Here is an 18466-nt window from a genome sequence, read left to right on the forward strand (position 1 = left end):
GTCATTTCAAAATTGTTATGGTCAAAATCCATGAATTTATTCATCACCTGTTCAAATACACGGAAGAAGAGTGTGGGGAGATGTTTATAATTTTATTATTGACAACATTAACAAGGATTTAGTTTTACATTGTAAGAATTTGTTTTTTGTTTTGTTTTTCACAATTACCTTAAAAAAATAAGAAAACTGCTCTTTTTTAATCAATCTGATTTTATTCTTTGTCAAATATTACATTCATAAATATAGATTCAACAAGAAAGCTCCTTGTTTAACAATATTTAAAGTGATCTTGAAATTAATTTCATTTACTGATTGTCATAAGGCAATCAAAACATTATTTGTTCCCAAATCTCAGCCAGTGACCGCTGTGGTTAATCTTGATATCCTGTATGCTGATCACTGAATACTTGTTCTGTCTTAATTTATCCCAATAAAAACAAAGACCCTCATTTAACTTTGTTCCCACTAAATGGAAGATATCAGGATCACTAAAAACCTTTGGAGCTGCAGGATTGGCACTGACTGATGCATTGGCGTCCGCGATGCAAAGCTGAGGGAGATTTTAAAACTTGATTAATGAAACCTGTTTCCATGGCCTTTGTATAACAATAAGGGTGAAATCAGACATGACTGCAAATTTTAATAAAAATAGATAACATTTAAATTAAGAAATAAAACTGTAATTTAACTTTATAAGAAATTATGTTTTATTTTTCTTGCTATCACATTTCAGAACATTATGAACATTTTTTAAAAGCACAATTAAAAGCTTTTGAAAAACTGTTACTTTAGAGTCAAAGTTCAAAACCAAGCGCGTTTTTAAAGTTCATACTGTTTAAATCCGGCTCCAGAGGCGCCTCACCTTTCTGCACCTCATTGATGGCAAGCCAACTGAGCCACTATTGACACTATAATACTTTTCATTTTTGTGTGATGAAATGTGCATTTTTCCCTCGGTAATAATTACCAGTTAGAGCAGGAAAAACAGCACGAAAAGCATTTTTTCAATCCAAGAGGAGAAGTTCTACTCAGAGCTCCCCCTGAATCAAGGAGCTGCTCACCTTATTTCTAATGTTGAACTGCTTTATTTTTAATTTATCAGAAAGGCCATTAACTGTTTTTATGAATCGGGTTTAATAGGATGTGGAGAACCTCAAAGTTCAGTTTAATTATTGTTGGGACAATTGGACATAATTTAATGCTTTTATTGTGAGCTATTTTGCGATGAAACTGCACGTTATTATGTGTTTGGTGTCCTGAAGATGCATCTTGAACAGTCTGTAAATTGTTGCTTCATTTGTTTTTGCAGTATTTGAGCTTTTGGGCTAATGAACTCAGTTTGTTTAATGTAATTAATGTCATTGGCATTAATTACTGATTTTAGGTCAACCAAACTTTGAAAAAGGTCAAATTTAAAGTCTGAAGAAAATTTAATTCTGTTGGTTCAGATATTGCCATTGTATAAATAAGAGTATCATCTGCATAATGGTGAATCACAGCTGTATTTGAACCCAAGTTAATTTATTTATACAAACAGAATAAAATTATATGTTGCCAGATTGATTCTAAAGCTTCTGGGTTTTTTCTTTTTTCTCAACACAGAGACACACAGTCAATAGTTTCAGACTTTGTCAGAAAACGATCAGCACTGATTTTATCTGTTGCAGGTATTCATCATCACAGTGGTGGCTTCCCCTAAAGCTTGACCATGTGTAGCTTAATATGTCAGTTATACATAAAATCGTCACCTCTTTTAGTTTATATAAGGTATGTTTAAAGAGCGTTTTTATTTAAAACATTGCCCCCTAAAGGACCATCGGACAGAACTTGGCCATCCGTATCAGAGCTGGAGCTTCCCTTTTGTATTCATTCTGTTTTTTGTGATACCTGGATGGAGCAGATGATGAATGGAAACCAGCAACATTTCAGAAAGGTCAGTGGCTGTTAAAAGTGACACTACTTTAAAGTTTTAGAGGAAGCGCGAGAAGCAGGAATGCAGCACAGTTAGCTTCTGCTTTGCTTTACTCCACTGCTGTTTAATGAAATGCCGCTGGGTTAAAATTGTTTTGGATTATTTATGCATTTCAATGATTATCAGTTTACTCACTCTTCTATAAACAGATGAAATAAGAGATGCAACATCCAGATAAACTATTCAGAGCAACCAACGTTCAGTCAGGATGGAGGTTGCTGTGCATGGATAGATCTGGAAGCTTCCACCACTAAATATCAGCCTTGAAGGGAGAGCAGAACTTCGCGTTTCTCAGAGAAACATGTCTTATAGAAACGTTATGCTGCTGTTCACCCTGTAGCCGGTTGACGTTAAAAGTGGCTCCACCTGATGGCGCTTTTAACGACTTAGTCTGCTTGTAGAGGTGTTCAGTAAATGAATAGTAATAAATCTGATTGGTATGATGTTCTGTTTTATTGCTTTTCAGGGATCAACAGAAACTCAACCAGTTCCCATATATTAAGACCAGACTAACCCCCCATCCCCCAACATGTAGATTTCATTGGTGAGGAATGATGAGAGGACCGACTGGAGCTTTGTCTGCTGTACTGAAGGTGTGGCTCTGCTCTGTGGTGGTGAAGGAGCTGAGATGAAGATCTGGATTTTCTGCTCTATCTGCGTTCAAACTCTACGGTTCTGGGATGTGGATCTTCACTGATAGAACCGGATCATGGATGCAAGCAGCTGAATGAGTCTCCACCGTTGAGGGCTGGGCTCTGGGTGAGGAAGTAACATTTTATTTCTTTCACAGACGTAAACTTCCCAAAGTGTTGGACAAAGAACAAAGTATTTAAAGCAGCAAAGACATCAAGCAGAGGCCTGTGTGAATAAAAGTGGCAGGTTAAACAATGAACGTAACAATCCTAAGGTTACTTTTAGCTTTTGGAGTTTCTAACATCATAATATAATATTAAGGTGTTGTCAGAACAAACCAGATTTATAATGAAGATAATAAAATCACGATAAACAATACGATAAATATCCATCTCTACCTATGACTTACACATATTCTACTGAAAACGAGTAGCTTGTGATATTTACATAAATATAAAATATTGTTTATTATTAACATTAATTAATACAGTGATATTAGGAATAAGTGACGTTAATTACAGTAAGTCAGCTAAAAGCCAAACCAAAAATAAGCTTTGCTGATAAAAACATCGGAACAGCTGAAGACCACAGTAAGGAGAGATTCCTGCTGGTTAAGAAAAGAAAACTGAGGCTATTATTCTGGAAAAAAAAACCCACCTGGTTCTATGAGTCTGGGCTGTGGCATATTTTCCTGGCCTACATGTTATTGTTGAGTATTGTTGTTAATGACCATCTCCATCCCTTAAAGACCTTAGTGGACCATCTTCTGATGGCTGCCTCCGCATGATGATGATCCATGTTAGCAAGTTCATCTCCAACTGGTTGCTTGACCACGAGTTCCAGAGCTGCTGTGGTCTCCTTGGCCAGCAGTCTCAGTCAGACAGAGCAGCTTTGGGATGTGGAGAAACAGATGATTCTCACCATGGATGTTCAGTCAACAAAACTATAGCAGCTGAACGATGCTGCCGTGCCGATCGACTACAGACCTACATCTCTGAGGGTTACTGTTCAGTCTCTGCCATGAACAATGAAGTGTTTCTGAAGGCAATAAGGGGTCCAACCCAGTTCTTTTATGGACACATTTTAATGGAATTAAAAGAAAATGTATTCAGAGACCAAAACTATTCAACTTTAATCACTCCCATTATTACACCCAGTAATTCAGTCACAAGGCTGTCTCACATTACCAGGAGCTGACCACAAGAGGGCTCTACTGACCAACAATCCCTGCAGAAAATGCTCTAAGAGACATTATTGACCATATCAACACATCTCCATTTAAGACTGTTTGCTCAGCTAGACAAGAATCACTTAATTAATATAAATCAAAACAAAAATGTGTTTAATGAGATGTGATCAAAGGATGATCAAGTATCTGATATTATCATGGTCTTACCCTCTGGTTCTGATCAATCACAGATTCATTACAATCTTAACAGACTCAAACTTAAACACACTAGACTGGTACATTTATTGTATTTTTTTACGTTTTTGTTATCGTGAAGCATTTTGTGATTTTAATGTCTGTGAAAAGTGTTATACAGATATATTTTACTTATTTAAAACGTTTCTGTTCATTTCATGTAATAATGTAAGAGTCAGAGACACTATTACCTAGCATCACTCTGAGGCAACAGCGCTACCTGCCAGGATAATTAAATTAAATAAAAAATAAAATCAATTAAATTGTATTCATATAGCACCAATTCACAACACACGTCATCTCAAAGTTCTTTCCAAAGTCAGACTCCATCAGATCCTCCAGGTTGGTGAGAAAGTTTCCTCTCTAAGGAAACCCAGCAGGTTGCATCAAGTCTCTCCAAGCAGCATTCACCATTGTAAGTGGCCACTTTTGAATTTAATTGAAATAATGTAAAATAATGAATTTCAAAAGAATCACGTGAAAACTATGTATATGATGCATAAGTAAATCATATGCTAACATGTTTATTCAATTCATTTTGTAAATCTTTTTCAGATTTTTTTTTACTATGTCCGTTTAAAATACTTATACTTTACATAGTTTAACATATACTATAAGTTTGCCGTATGTAAAGTGAATATTTTTAGAAGAAAATGTCTTGATATGAATTATATATTTGATTCTAAATGTCATCTACTGAAAGTCCGTATTAAGATCAGATATGAATATGTATCATTAGATGTAGGTTTTGTTGGATTTGTGAAGTCTCTGCAGGACATTCAGTCTTCATTCCTTGTTTGATCTGAATAAAAGTGTTGTCCACTGGGATTCTCTGTGGGCTCACTCAGCCTCCATGTTTAAAGATTAAAAGGTAAACCTTCTGAAACAAGTTAAAAATAGTAAAGGTGTGCCACTACAAATGTGCTTCTCCTCGACTACAAGAGCTGTAAATATTGCTGTGCTTCATGATCTCACATACAGTGAAACAAAACAAACACCTCTGTTGTGCTTCTAAAAGATGGAAAATGTTTTAATTGTCACACTTTGTTAAGACAAGTGATCAGTGTTGATATGCCATAGGAAAATATGGTAATTGCACTGTGCAGAAGTTGTCCAGAGGTTGTCTAATCAGAACTGAACTGAGCTTTATGTCAACCATCCACCTTCTCACAGGCTTTCACAAAGCTAGAAATGCAGCTCAGACGGTCATAGCATGTATGAACATAACGTCCCCTGTCCAGTTCAACTGTCTGTCGGCTACTGAACACGCATTGCTGTAAATGATTGAAAAAAAAGGAGCTCATGTTGGGTTTCTGAGCTGATAAAACATTCTAAACACATTAATGTAGCGATTGTGCAATAACTGTATCAACATTTATGTATTTTGATGAAAATTACAGAACAGTTGTTTAGTGGTTCAAGCATCACTATAATGAACTAGGTTATGAGAAAAGACAACCAAGCATTGACATTTATTCTAAAAGATAAATGACGCCAGCAACACCAGGAGCATGTGGAAAGGCATCCGGGCGATCACTGAATACAACACGCCCTCCCTCCCGGTGGGTGAAGTTGATGCTGACTTCCTCAATGGACTAAATAACTTCTTTGGGAGGTTTGAGGCACTAAACAGCACTCCAGCAGTGAAAGCTGTTCCCCATCAGGAAGAGGAGGTCCTCTGCCTTGGCACCGCCGACGTGTGGAAGACTCTGAGGAGAGTCAACCCGCAGAAGGCCCCAGGTCCCGACAACATACCTGGGCGGGTGCTCAAGGAGTGTGCAGGTCAGCTGGCTGGTGTCCTCACAGACATTTTTAACACCTCGCTGGACCAAGCCACAGTGCCAGCATGCTTCAAGTCTGCCTCCATCATTCCGGTGCCGAAGAAACCTCAAGTCACCTGTTTCAACGACTACCGGCCTGTTGCACTGACTCCCATCATGATGAAGTGCTTTGAAAGGCTGGTAAAGGAACACATCGTCTCCAGTCTCCCATCAACACTCGACCCGTTCCAGTTTGCCTACCGACGGAACCGCTCCACTGAGGACGCCATCTCCTCTGCTCTTCACCTGAGCCTGGCACACCTGGAGGAGAAGAACACGCACGTGCGGATGCTGTTCCTGGACTTCAGTTCAGCGTTCAACACCATCATCCCACAACATCTGGTGGGAAAACTGGAGCATCTGGGCTTCAACACACCCCTACGAAACTGGCTGCTAGACTTCCTCACCAACAGACCTCAGTCAGTCCGGGTCGGACAGAACACCTCTGATGTCATCACCCTCAGCACGGGCTCCCCTCAGGGCTGCGTCCTGAGCCCCCTGCTGTTCACCCTGATGACACACGACTGCGTCCCCAGGTTCACCACCAATCACATCGTGAAGTTTGCAGACGACACAACGGTGGTGGGCCTGATCAGAGACGACAACGACCAGGACTACAGAGAGGAGGTGGAGCAGCTGGTGGTCTGGTGCAGAGACAACAGCCTGATCCTGAACGTGGAGAAGACGAAGGAGATCATCGTCGACTTCAGGAAGAACCGGCCTCGCCATGCTCCACTGCTCATCAACAACTCAGCGGTGGAGGTGGTCAGCAGCACCAAGTTCCTGGGGGTGCACATCACGGACAACCTCACCTGGACTGTGAACACCACGTCACTGGTGAAGAGGGCACAGAAGCGACTGTACTTTCTGCGGAGGATGAGGAGAGCCCACCTGCCCCCGCCCATCCTCACGACCTTCTACAGAAGCACCATAGAGAGTATTCTGACCAGCTGTCTCTCTGTGTGGTGTGGAGGCTGCAGTGCCTCCGACTGGAAGAACGTGAGGAGAGTGGTGAGGACAGCAGAAGGGATCATCGGGGCTCCTCTTCCCTCCATTAAAGACTTTTCATCGCAGCGCTGTGTGTCCCGAGCCCGTAACATCATCAGGGACCCCTCACACCCCCACCATGGACTGTTCTCCCTGCTGCCCTCTGGAAAGAGGTTCCGCAGCATCCGCTGCAGGTCCACTAGGTTCTGCAAAAGCTTTTTCCCTGCTGCAATCAGACTGTTGAACTGTTGAAGTATAAAAGTGTACCTACTTTTAAATCACTGCTGCACCTTACTGCATATTTGTCTACATTTGGTCTACATTGTTTACATTTCAACTGCCTACTGTTCACTGCTGCACTTTATCCGGAAGTAAATTGAAATTTATCCTGTAAGTGACTGCGATTGATCACTGCACTTTATCCTGTACTGTAATTCACTGCAAGGTATCCTGTAGAGTTACTGCAATATTTCTGAGCTGTGTGAAAACGAAATTTCGTTCTGTATGCACTCTGTGTATACAAAATGACAATAAAGAAAGTCTAAGTCTAAATAAAGTGAAATTTATGTAACGTGTCGATCATGTGCCAAATTGAAAGTATTTCTCCAACAATGGAATGAATCGGCTTTCATGAAATCCTTAAAGGGTTGGTTGTGCTAATGACGTGCAGCTCTACCTAATTGACTTTGCTCTGATTGGCTACACCATGATTGGCTACACCCCACCACCACCACCACTACTTCTCCCCTCTATCCAAACCTCCCTTCTCGGTGCAACACCAAGTTACAAATCACTGTTATGGTTTTATGGCTGGTGACGTGTTTGTGTTGCAGGATGTTGGATGGTTAAAAGCCTTTGGTAAAAAACCAAGATGGCTGCAAAAGTTGCTAAAATAAACCATTTATGTGCACATTGAGTAATCGCTGACCTGAACTTCTGAGTCAGCATGTTCCTGGAGTGCTTGACTACATTGTTATCAGGTTAACTGATGGTTCAAACAAAGGACTGATAGCAGTCTACTTTTTAATCACTGCTGCACTTTATACTGTAATTCACAAGCTGTATGCAACAAAATTTCGTTCTGTATGCACTCTGTACATACCAAATGACAAATAAAATTGTCTAAGTCTAAGTTTTTTTTTTTACCTGAACCTAGAACAGGTAAGCTTCAGCATCATTTACAGATCTAAGATCAGCGTTTGGCTGCAGATCGATCACTGCAGTGACCTCTACTTATATCTATGTTACACAGATCTATGACACAGTGTGGTTGTCAAGTTATGCCGGGCTGGTCATGAACTTTGACTTTTAACCTGCTAACTGAGGCCTGTAGAGTCTGAGGTGGAGCTCCTGGGTTTCTGGACATTTCTCTCAGTTTTCAGTTCTGACGTTGTGCTGAACTGAGATGTTCTCCTCCTGGGAATCACCTTCCTCTCTGCAGGATGATGGACTTCAGATAAATAGAGAAATGGCTTTTCTGACAAAGAAGAGGCACTGCTAACGAAACCATGACAAATCCTGGATTATGTAGAGGCAAGCTGAGGAGTGTCCTGCTTTTATACAGGATGAACTTGTTGCTTTTTATAAAAATCAAAATAGATCCAGGAATGCAGAATATCACATGTTTATTTAGTTTAGAAGAAAATTACAACAGTTTTTTTCAGTAATTTCTAACAGTATATTTCAGTGTTTTCCATCCAGAAGAGTTATAGAAAGACAGAGGTTAATTTTATCAGAACTGTAGCAGAAAAGTTGAAGCTTTATGTGAAAGTGAGAAGATATTCTGGATAAGCCTGAATGTCATTGAAAATAATATACATGGATGGATTATTCTGTCTGTCAGCGACGCTGTCATACAGGTCTGCAGGGTTGCCAGGTTTGGCCGGGGGTGCGATCATGCCTGATGTTCCCTGAGTGACGTCTCCAACAAGAACCCGGGCCTGGTACATGCGCTTGTGACCCTGACTGTCCGGTCGAGCGTAACCCCGAGCGGAATATGCCGGATCCACAGCAAAGTAGGAGCCATTACCGAACATAGCACCTGCAGGAAATAAAACTAAATGAGTCACGGCTGGTGAAGAGAGAAAAAGTAGGTAAATGTCCGAGTTAAGATATTTAGAGGTGGGTTTATTATCTCCAAGAGTCCTTAAATCAAAGATAAAACAGTGATGGCTAGAAAGGTTTGTGTCACACAAACATTAAAGCTTATGACAATTTACATCTTTGTCACAACATTGTAATTTACCAGAACCTTCTGAACAGAACTGGTTCTGAAAGACCGGCTCAGGGAGGACTGCGGTTCCCTGAGGGATATTATCTGTGCCGCTGAAGAACACGCTGAGTCAAAGTGGGTATGAACTTTTGGTTGATGTGAACGGCAGCAGAAATGAGGGCGACTCGACATGATCGACAATCATCAAACTAGAAACGTTCAACTTCTGAAGAAGTTGAAGAAGGCGCCCGCCTGGTGGTGCGCGTAACTGTCAAAGGCAAAGCTTCCGATTTCCTTGGTCGTAGGCTTTTATCACTTGGGGATGTTAAATCAAATCTTATGAGTGTGAAAAGGATTTGTCTTCGTCAAAACCAGCCGACAGGGGAAGGTCTGCATCCAAGCAGCATGGAAAATTGGTGTTATTAAAACATGATTAAATACTTCAGTGTAGCATGAAAAAATTAAATATGTGAATAAAAATGTTAAAGGCATTACAAACTACTAAAGGAAGTACAACCACTGTGAAGCAGAAGTTAGTGAGACCTTCCTAGAGCTACTTCCGGTTAGCAACATGCTAAGCATTAGCCGCTAACATGGTTGTGTCCAGTATCACCGGGTGATTGTACTCTGTTAGTTTGGTCCAAATCCTGTACTGGGAAGTTCCTCAAAAAGGGTGCCAATACTTAATGTCACCAAAGCTCACCAAAGGCCATGTGTCAGATCGGCCTCCTTTAGCAACTAAGCCTCACCAAATCTGGGCCCAGAACTCAATATTTGACAAAAATGGTGTGTAGTGCCATTTCCCACAGGTGAGTGGTGCTGTATTGGCCGGGGGGTAGTTCTTGCTGTTGCAATTTTTTCATCATTCATTCATTTATATCAGTTGTTCACATTGTTTATTTGTTACTTGTAAAAAATAAATAAAAAATATTGGGTACCCACAGCGGGTTGCGAACCTGCGACCTTTGGTGCACCAGTCCAACACCTAAACCACTGTACCAAAAAAAAGTGCCATGCTGAGGTCTGTTTTTTTGCGAGGTCAACTGTGTCTAGGAAGTGGTTTTGAGAAGTGGTTTTTGGTTAATTTTGTCACCACGGTAACTTTAAATGGCGTCAAGTACAAAAAGCCCGCTTCACGGCGTCGAGACGAACGTTTTGATGTATAGTATGTGGGGGTAGACCCTACGGTTCGGCCTGTATTAACGGTGATGGACCCTTATTAGGTGCATAACATAAGGCCTCCGCCATGCATTTTCAATGCATAGGCGGGCGCCTAATTAAAGACAATGTTATCATTTCACTCCAATGTGAGAACTGGGTGCCTGGGATGAGCAGCAGAAAAAAACAACAACAACACTTAAAGCTAAACTAGTTTAGGCTGCAGGAATAAAGCAAACTACACTAACGGTGATATAAAGGTGTAAAAACAGAGGGGGCAAATGCAGAGCCCTGAGGTACAACTGAGGAAAAGATGTGATGTTCACATTTTCTCTGGTTGAAAGACCTTTAAAGCACCAAATTGTTTTCTGTTTTCAGTGTTTTATGGTGAGTATCCAGTGTGATGACTTTTACCATGTGCTCCTGCGTAGCTCCTGTTGAAGCCTTTAGAGTTGATCAAGTCGATGGATGTGGCCGCGGTGCCGTGATACAGCAGCTTTTCATTGTTGGTGTGTTTATTTTTCACCTCCATTTGTTTCTTCAGGAGCTGGTAGCTCTGCCACAGCGCCTCGTTTTGGATCCGTTCGATCTGCCGACAGTTTAAAGAACATTTTCATTATCTGGAGATCAGATCATAGATCTGTAGTTAGTAGTTTGTTTTGGTTATGGTGGGTTTTATGGTGCCTTGTAAGAAAATTGTAAAATTGTATCCAAGCTCCTTTGCTTTGCCTTTTGCTCTTTTTTCTTCTAAAAGAACATCAAACATCTGTACCATGTTTGATGTTCTGAAAGAAAACATACTTGGATGATGTTCAGAGAAAGTCCAGTTTTCGTAACTTCTGCCAGGACGTCATTGTATTCCTGAGATCCAACGTTGAGGGTAACCCGCTTCACGATGCTGCCCTTCATGTCCTCCCAGTGTGAAGGCAACGAAGCAGCAGGGGCTACGAGAAGAAGAGCTTTTAACTGACAGTGAACAGAGGGAAATCTTTTTTTATTGCTTCACTGTGTGCTTGGTTTTTAAATATTAGAAATGTGAGAACTTTGCAGCTGGATCACCCAATCCAACATCCTCGTTCTCTCTAACAAACCTAAATAACTGACTGATTTTGATTTGAATGATTTTTTTTATTTGTTCATCAGATAATTAGTTGTTAACACTACAGACAAACTACAAACAATATCAACAGAATATTGACTGAAAAGGTACAGACAGAAACCCACTGCTTATATTTGTGTCTGTCCTACACATCAAATCCCTGTTAAAGGGGAGTTTTCCTTTCCACTGTCGCTTCATGCATGCTCAGTATGAGGGATTGCTGCAAAGCCATCAGCAATGCAGACGACTGTCCACTGTGGCTCTACGCTCTTTCAGGAGGAGTGAATGCTGCTTGGAGAGACTTGATGCAACCTGCTGGGTTTCCTTACAGAGGAAACTTTCTGACCAACCTGGAGGATCTGATGGAGTCTGACTTTGGAAAGAACCTTGGGATGATATATGTTGTGCATTGGTGCTATATAAATAAAATTTAATTGAAATGGAATTGAATTCAAAGACACCATAGCAAAAGCGTTTTCTACATTTGTAACCCTTTTATCTTATCTCCTTTATCATTTTTTAAATCCAATAATAATCTACAGGTTTGTCAATCCATACTCGCATTATTTCATAATTTAACAACAACAGCAGAAATATATCCCCTTTTAATGTAAATTCACAAACATGTCTCAGATCGTGGCTGGATGTACAGCTTCACTCACTTTTCAAGTCTTTTCTCATCAGCTCCATCTGTTTCTTTCCGTTATTGGAAACGGCCCTTCTACGCACTGGATCCGCGTTAAACACTTCACTTTTGATTTTGATCTTAACGTTTTGTTTTTTCTCAAATGCTTCTTCAAGCTGGAGATTGGTGTGAATGTCAAAAGACACCATGGATCCATTGTGGTGCTGGAACATCCATTCCACCAGTCCGCTCACCAGAATAGCTTTGTTCCTCAAGTTCTCATTTCTCTCCACCCTGCGGATGATGTTCCTAAGGAGAACCAATAACATGCAAAAACACTAAATAATAAAGAATAATTAAACATGTGTACACCTTTAAAAACATAGTGTCTGTCTACGGACCTGATGTCTGACTCGGCTGTCAGGACGTCTCGGGTCAGACCCTCCAGTTGAATCTTGGGCTCCTGGTCTTCCTGTCCTCTGTCCAGACGGATGCTCACTGTCAGATTCCTCTGCAGGTCCTTCAGCTCGTTCATGTCATCCCGGGTTAAGTGGTTCAGGTACGGGTCCTTGATGGTTCTCTGGGCCTGCTCCATCAGAACAAGCTCGTTGAGCCTCTTCTTAGCTATGTTCAAATTCTGTGGAGGAAAGAAAATGTTGACCACAGAAGATCTAGAGCCCTGGTTTGGTTTTTGTCTCCTGCAAACTTCAAGGTTTCTGGTTAAGACCAGTTTGAGAAAGAGTGAATGAAGTCAAAGTTTGTTGAGTTTTTTCCTGCAGAAGCTGTGATCAGGGCAAAATCTTAATCAGTAAGTTTCCAGTTTAGTTCTAAGTTTAGTTTTCAATGTCATAAGTTTCTGCTAACCATTCATAAAGTGTTAAAAAGTTTCAATCTTTCTGTTAGTCACACAGGTTCTCATACAGACCCTTTGGTTGTCAGCACACAGTTGAAACACTGCGGGATCGAACTCAGGCCTCTCCAGAACAAAATCTGCACTGCGCTGCTGCTCCGACCCCAATCCAAGAAATGAAGTAACTGAATCTGAAATAAAATAAAATAAACACTTCAGTCATGTAAACTTACCAAACTTCATTTTGACAGTTTCTACTTTACAGCCAACTGTACAAGACTGAAGTGCTTAAAAATTTGTTTCATAATTAGAGCATTTTTTTTCTGCAGATTTATGATCTAATGATCTATGCTTTCCTGAGAGCAGGACCTCCTTGTCTTGTGTTTTATTAGAAATATTAAACATACATTAAGATTGAGACATTTTGTGCTGGGGTGATCCAGTGTAATTCACTGTCCACAAAAGCAAAACTATTTTCCTCACATGATGATAAAATATGTAGTAATTTAATTAATTGGATATAAGCAATAAAATCACAGCCTGTCTTTAAGTTTCCAGATGTAACAAAGCAGAATGATACCTTTAAGTTTGTTGAAGATGCTCTTCTCCTCCACCTCTTCTCCCTGCCTCTTCTTCATACTGTTGTGAAATTCAGTAATCATGGCTGCCTGGAAGATTAGGATCTTCACCCGGCAAACAAACCGTGGGTGCTTCTTCCTCACAAAGTCCACCACTGCACCGACCATGGCGTCGGCCACTGCCGACGGGCTGAGACCGCCCTGACCTGGACGTGACGTGAGAACCAACAGAACTGATGATGGTAATGAAAACTGAAAGGTGTCTGGTGAAAAATGTAGTAGGAAGCACCAAGTCTGCTGAAACCCTTGGACTGACTATGAAGTGGAAAGAGCTAATGGCCAAAAAACAATTCTTCAACTTGATTATTATGACGCACCTAAAAATAACTCACTTCACAAATGTGTAATTTCCTTGTCTGGGGAGCCTGTCCAGATTGCTTTTTAGGAGACAATTAAATATGTCAAACCTTTCTTGATTTATATCCACACTGCTGCAGGCATCTTAGAATAGTAAAATCCATGTGACCCTTTACCTAAAGCGAGGTATAATCCCACAACACCAATATTAGCTGTAGTTCTTGGGGGCTCGTCCGGGATAACAGCATTATAGTTTATTTATGAGTCGTGTGGATACGTCTGATGGTGAACTGGTTTTGCTGTTTCTGATGGTTCAAGAAGACTGCAGAGGAAAGCAGTGTGTGGTAAAAAGCTCTGTTTTGTTAAGACTCAACAATTCAAAGTGTTTAAAGCACAAATGCCATTTTAAGTTCATGTCATGATGGGATTTAGTATAATGTTATAAATGACAATGTTTAAATGCTGCTAAAATAAGAAAATGCTAACAAAATATTAAAATTCTGATGAGGATCTGTGATGAATGGTCACAAATAGTCTGATAAGAAAAAGATAACTGTGTTTACATTTTCTTTTAAATATATAGATGGACATGTTCACTTTGGTCATATTTTCAGTATGAAGTAGAGGAAAGGACTTTGTTTGCACGGACCTGTTCCCAGAGCTGGGAAGGCGACTGAGCTGAACCTGTTGTCCTCGCAGACCTTCAGGACCCCCTGAACTAGGTCCTTAACCCTTGAAGCATCATTCTGACCAACAACGTGGATGATGTTTGTGGAGGGAAGCCGGCCGCCTGAGGTCAGGATCATTGCACGAGGCTGGTAACCCGGAGAACTCACTGCAGAAAGGAAACACGTTTATTCACAGTGTGGGCATAACACCATATTCAACATTTAAAAGACTTTCAATAAAGCTCAAGTGTTTCACCAGCAAAGTTTTTTTCACTCAACGTTTCTTAAATTAACTTAACAAAAACATAAAGGACAGTTTTACAGAAAACTGATGTAAAGTCTCTTTTTCCTCAAGGTGAACCAAAATTAGATGCATTTATAAAATAATTTATCTACAAATTTTATGCAAACATGAAACATCCATCCATCCATTATCTATACACGCTTGTCCCTTGTGGGGTCGCGAGGGGTGTAAACATAAAACATAAGTATATAAATAAATAAATGAAGGCCAGATTTTTTGTGTTTTATAAAAATCTTTATAAGTTTTCTTAGTTTACATTTTGAATGTCAACGTTCTGGCCTTCAGTTGTAGAAACAATCATTCTGTTAATTTATCTCGAGTATCTACAAGTCTGTTACATTTAAATGCAGTGAATAAAGAAAAATAAATAAGCCTCTGAAATGGCAAATAAAATCTCAAAATGTGGATTTTTCCTGTGGACAACCATGAAAATTAAAAGTTGTCTTTTTAAAGCCTAGTTTTAGTTGCAGGGTTTGAACTTAAAAAGCGCAGAACAATAAAATGTTGTTAAAATAACTTAGAACAATGCTACATGTCATTAAATAAAGATTTAAGTGCAGAAACAAACCAATCTGTGCACACTCCATCACCACTGCTGGCCCAGCGCTGTCCAAGATCGCCTTGGAAACTCCTGAGAAATAAGAAAAAAACACAGATCAGCTGAACAGAATCAGGAAAACGTTTCTACATCAGCATGGAGGTGTAAAATCCTGCTTTTATTCCCAGTTTTCCCCATCTGATGCCTGATATTATAGCTGACTGTTTTTTTATAATTTTATGAGTGGAGGCTGTGCAACATTAATAAACGCTGCTGGTTAGGACTGATCACACCTCAACCTAACTAGGCCATAACTATCTGAGCTATCCAGGCATATTAAGCTGATTATTAAGCTCACGTTATTTTAACACTTCAGAGGAAAAAGAAACAGACTCAGAGGATCTAACAGAGAAGCTAAAACCAGAGTCCAGAGACTTTCCAGATCTTCAGAAAATAAAATAAAGGCACGGCTTCGATGTTTATCATTGACAGACTGGATGGAAACGGCTAAGACAGGACAATAAAGATAATCTAAACTCTGAGCAGATAAGAGGATGAAGACAGAAAGTTTATTAGACCCAGGAAACGGAAACTGACATGAAGAGCAGAGAGATTTAAACAGAAAAGAAACCAGAATCTCTGCACCACTAAACCTGCTCCACCTTCTGTGCTCAGAGACGTTAAGCTTCATAAGAACTGGTTCAGTCCACAGTTCACTACCTAAAACCTCAGAACTAAACCCCCCAAACATGAACTAGACCTGGTTCACAGATTAATTTAGAGCAGCTCAAAGCTGTTCTCTGGTCCTTTTTTTAGAATGATCTGGAGTCTCATTTATAAAGCTGGCGTACGTCACTTTCAACGCAAAAATTTGGATCTATTAAAAAAAGTTGACTGTAAAATGTGCGTTCCTCACGGTGGCTCTGACCCAGACGTACGTTAATTCTGGAGACGCAGACGGTGAAGTGGTGAACTGCAGCCAGACTGCACGATGATTCCTCTGACACATAACTACACAAAATAACCTTTCAATAACATAAAAATGCCCATAAGCCGTCTTAAATCATAAATAAAACTCCACACATTATATCTGGGTTTTCTACAATCACATTCCTCTCCCCGATGATCCCCAGGTGTTCCACAGATTAACAGATTATTGTGACCAGGCGTGAGATAATTACTTTAATTGCTGTAAACGGTCAAACACACTCGCGCATGAAGCTGCACGTTGGATGCATTGGCGCTGTTGGGAGACCTTGTAGCTTGTAAAGCTTCTTGGCTTTTTCTCTGTGGACGCCACGTCACCATGATGAAAAAGATGGTAATCTGATTTTAATTCACATTAACATTTATGAGGTGCTTTGCATCAACCATTTATGGTTGATTCTGGGTGAGTAGAGGGCAGAACCTGAGCATTCAGGTACAGCTGGGATCTATAGAGGAAAGTTGCTTGCTGGTTTGTGTGCACATAGTTTTAGAAATCTGAATATTTTTTCCCTCACTGTATTTTCTTTTTCTTGCCATACGTCCACTTTTAGAACGGATTCTACTCAGTTTTATGAATGAGACACCTGAACCTTTCAGTTCCCACAGTGACCTTCTGTTTCTACAGTTTAAAGGAGAGAAATACAGAGAGGAAGGCATGTAGAAGCGTTTCTGCATCACAACCAGACACCCCGACCCAATGCAGGAAGCGTTTCCAGCAGAAGTGTGTGAAGTTTGTCCTGAAGGGATTTCCTTTAGCAGCAGCAGTTCTGCTCTGAGCAGGAGAAACACGAGTTATTTAAATATGATCATCTGCCTGCATGCATCCTCTCAGTGATTCAAACAAATCAGCATCCTTGCATCCAGCAGCGACCACCAATCACCTGCTTGGAGGTTGAAGTTCTGATTGGATGAGTTGACGATGACATCACAGGCCTCCTTGGTGATGTCTCCTGACGACACCTCCAGGGTGAGCTGACCCATCTGCATCTGGTAGACGCCGAGCGACGGAGAGGAGACCGTGCTGAAAGACGCTGACGATGCAAACAGAGACCAGAGTTTTGGCAAGAAAATGGGAATTTTCCTGAACAAATGTGCAATTTCACAAACCGAATGTAAAACTTTTACAGCAGACCTTACATAAATGCATAAGTTATAAACTGAGCAATCATTGTTCTACGGTACTGTAACAGGGCACCAGGACCCCAGAATTACTTCTGAAAGGATCAGGAGCAGATCTGTTGGGTTTTCAGCTTGCTTAAGACTGAACCAGTGGAGAATTTTCTTTTTTTACCGGAGCTCTGTTGTGATCGACCAAGGTGCTGCTGAGCTGCAGACCCGCTCCTGGTAGAACCCTCTGCTTCATGCTGGATGCCCCTCGGCGCCGTTTCACCGCTGAACTCTCTGGTGAAGCACTGAAAAAACAGCAAAGGTTGATTCTTCCTACCGATCTGAGCCGCTGCTACGATCCTCTGACTCCAGAAGGTTCCTCTCACATCCACAGTTCTGTTGTCGCTGGGGTGGACCACGATCAGAACCTCCCTCAGATGGCGCGGGGAGCTCCTGCGGCTGAACAAGTGGATCTCCTTCAGCAGGACTCTGGACACCACATCTCTGGGGAAGCCCAGGTTTCCGGTTCCGATGGCCGGGAAGGACAGAGAGGTCATCTGACGCTTCTCAGCCTCCTTCAGACAGTCAGTGATGATGTCTGTTAACTCCTGACAGAAGCAGCCGACACACAGAGAGCAGGTGAGATCGAGACACATGCAGCTGGACAGGTGAAACCCATCCAGATCCAAAGATACTGAAAACTCTTGAATGGATCAAAGTTCTTGGTGCTTCTGTCAGAAGTGCTTCTGTGAAATCATTCCTGCAGCGTCTTGGTCTGCCAGCCGCTCACCTTCTCCGCCCGGCCGCCTCCGTTGTCCCAGGAGGGGCAGGCGGCATGGAAGACCTTCTGACACTGCAGGTTGTATCCGTCGGTGACGATCACGTCTCCGAAGCGCAGCGTGTTCACGCCGGCCTCGGTGAGGATGGCCATCTGCAGGTTTTCCCCGGCCGCCTCAGAGATGGCTTTGGCGACGGCGCCCTGGTTCAGGTTCATGTTCTCGGCCACCGTGTTCACGATGACGTCGGTCTGTGGACCGAGATCAGGACAGGTCAGGTCACCTTCCTGACAGCAACGCTGTTCTGGTTCTGTTCTTATGATACGACGTCAGTTGCCTGTACAAGCTGAATGTTCAGAACTATTCATTAAT

At 41.2% G+C, this 18466-nt stretch overlaps 1 protein-coding gene across 1 annotated transcript in view; it reads right to left on the reverse strand.

Moving 5' to 3' along the window:
• Positions 1 to 8452: 8452 nt before the first annotated feature.
• Positions 8453 to 18466, reverse strand: part of LOC105922560 (protein mono-ADP-ribosyltransferase PARP14-like) — a 30352-nt gene continuing 20338 nt past the window's right edge. The window contains 13 exon segments of the mRNA XM_036144734.1: positions 8453 to 8876; positions 10620 to 10794; positions 11007 to 11149; positions 11967 to 12238; positions 12331 to 12566; positions 12855 to 12970; positions 13360 to 13563; positions 14364 to 14549; positions 15255 to 15317; positions 17093 to 17242; positions 17503 to 17623; positions 17705 to 17926; positions 18109 to 18345. Coding sequence (XP_036000627.1) covers positions 8596 to 8876; positions 10620 to 10794; positions 11007 to 11149; positions 11967 to 12238; positions 12331 to 12566; positions 12855 to 12970; positions 13360 to 13563; positions 14364 to 14549; positions 15255 to 15317; positions 17093 to 17242; positions 17503 to 17623; positions 17705 to 17926; positions 18109 to 18345 — 2406 coding nt within the window. The 3' untranslated portion in view covers positions 8453 to 8595.

Source organism: Fundulus heteroclitus, chromosome 12, assembly GCF_011125445.2.
Source record: "Fundulus heteroclitus isolate FHET01 chromosome 12, MU-UCD_Fhet_4.1, whole genome shotgun sequence".
NCBI classification, from domain to species: Eukaryota; Metazoa; Chordata; class Actinopteri; order Cyprinodontiformes; family Fundulidae; genus Fundulus; species Fundulus heteroclitus.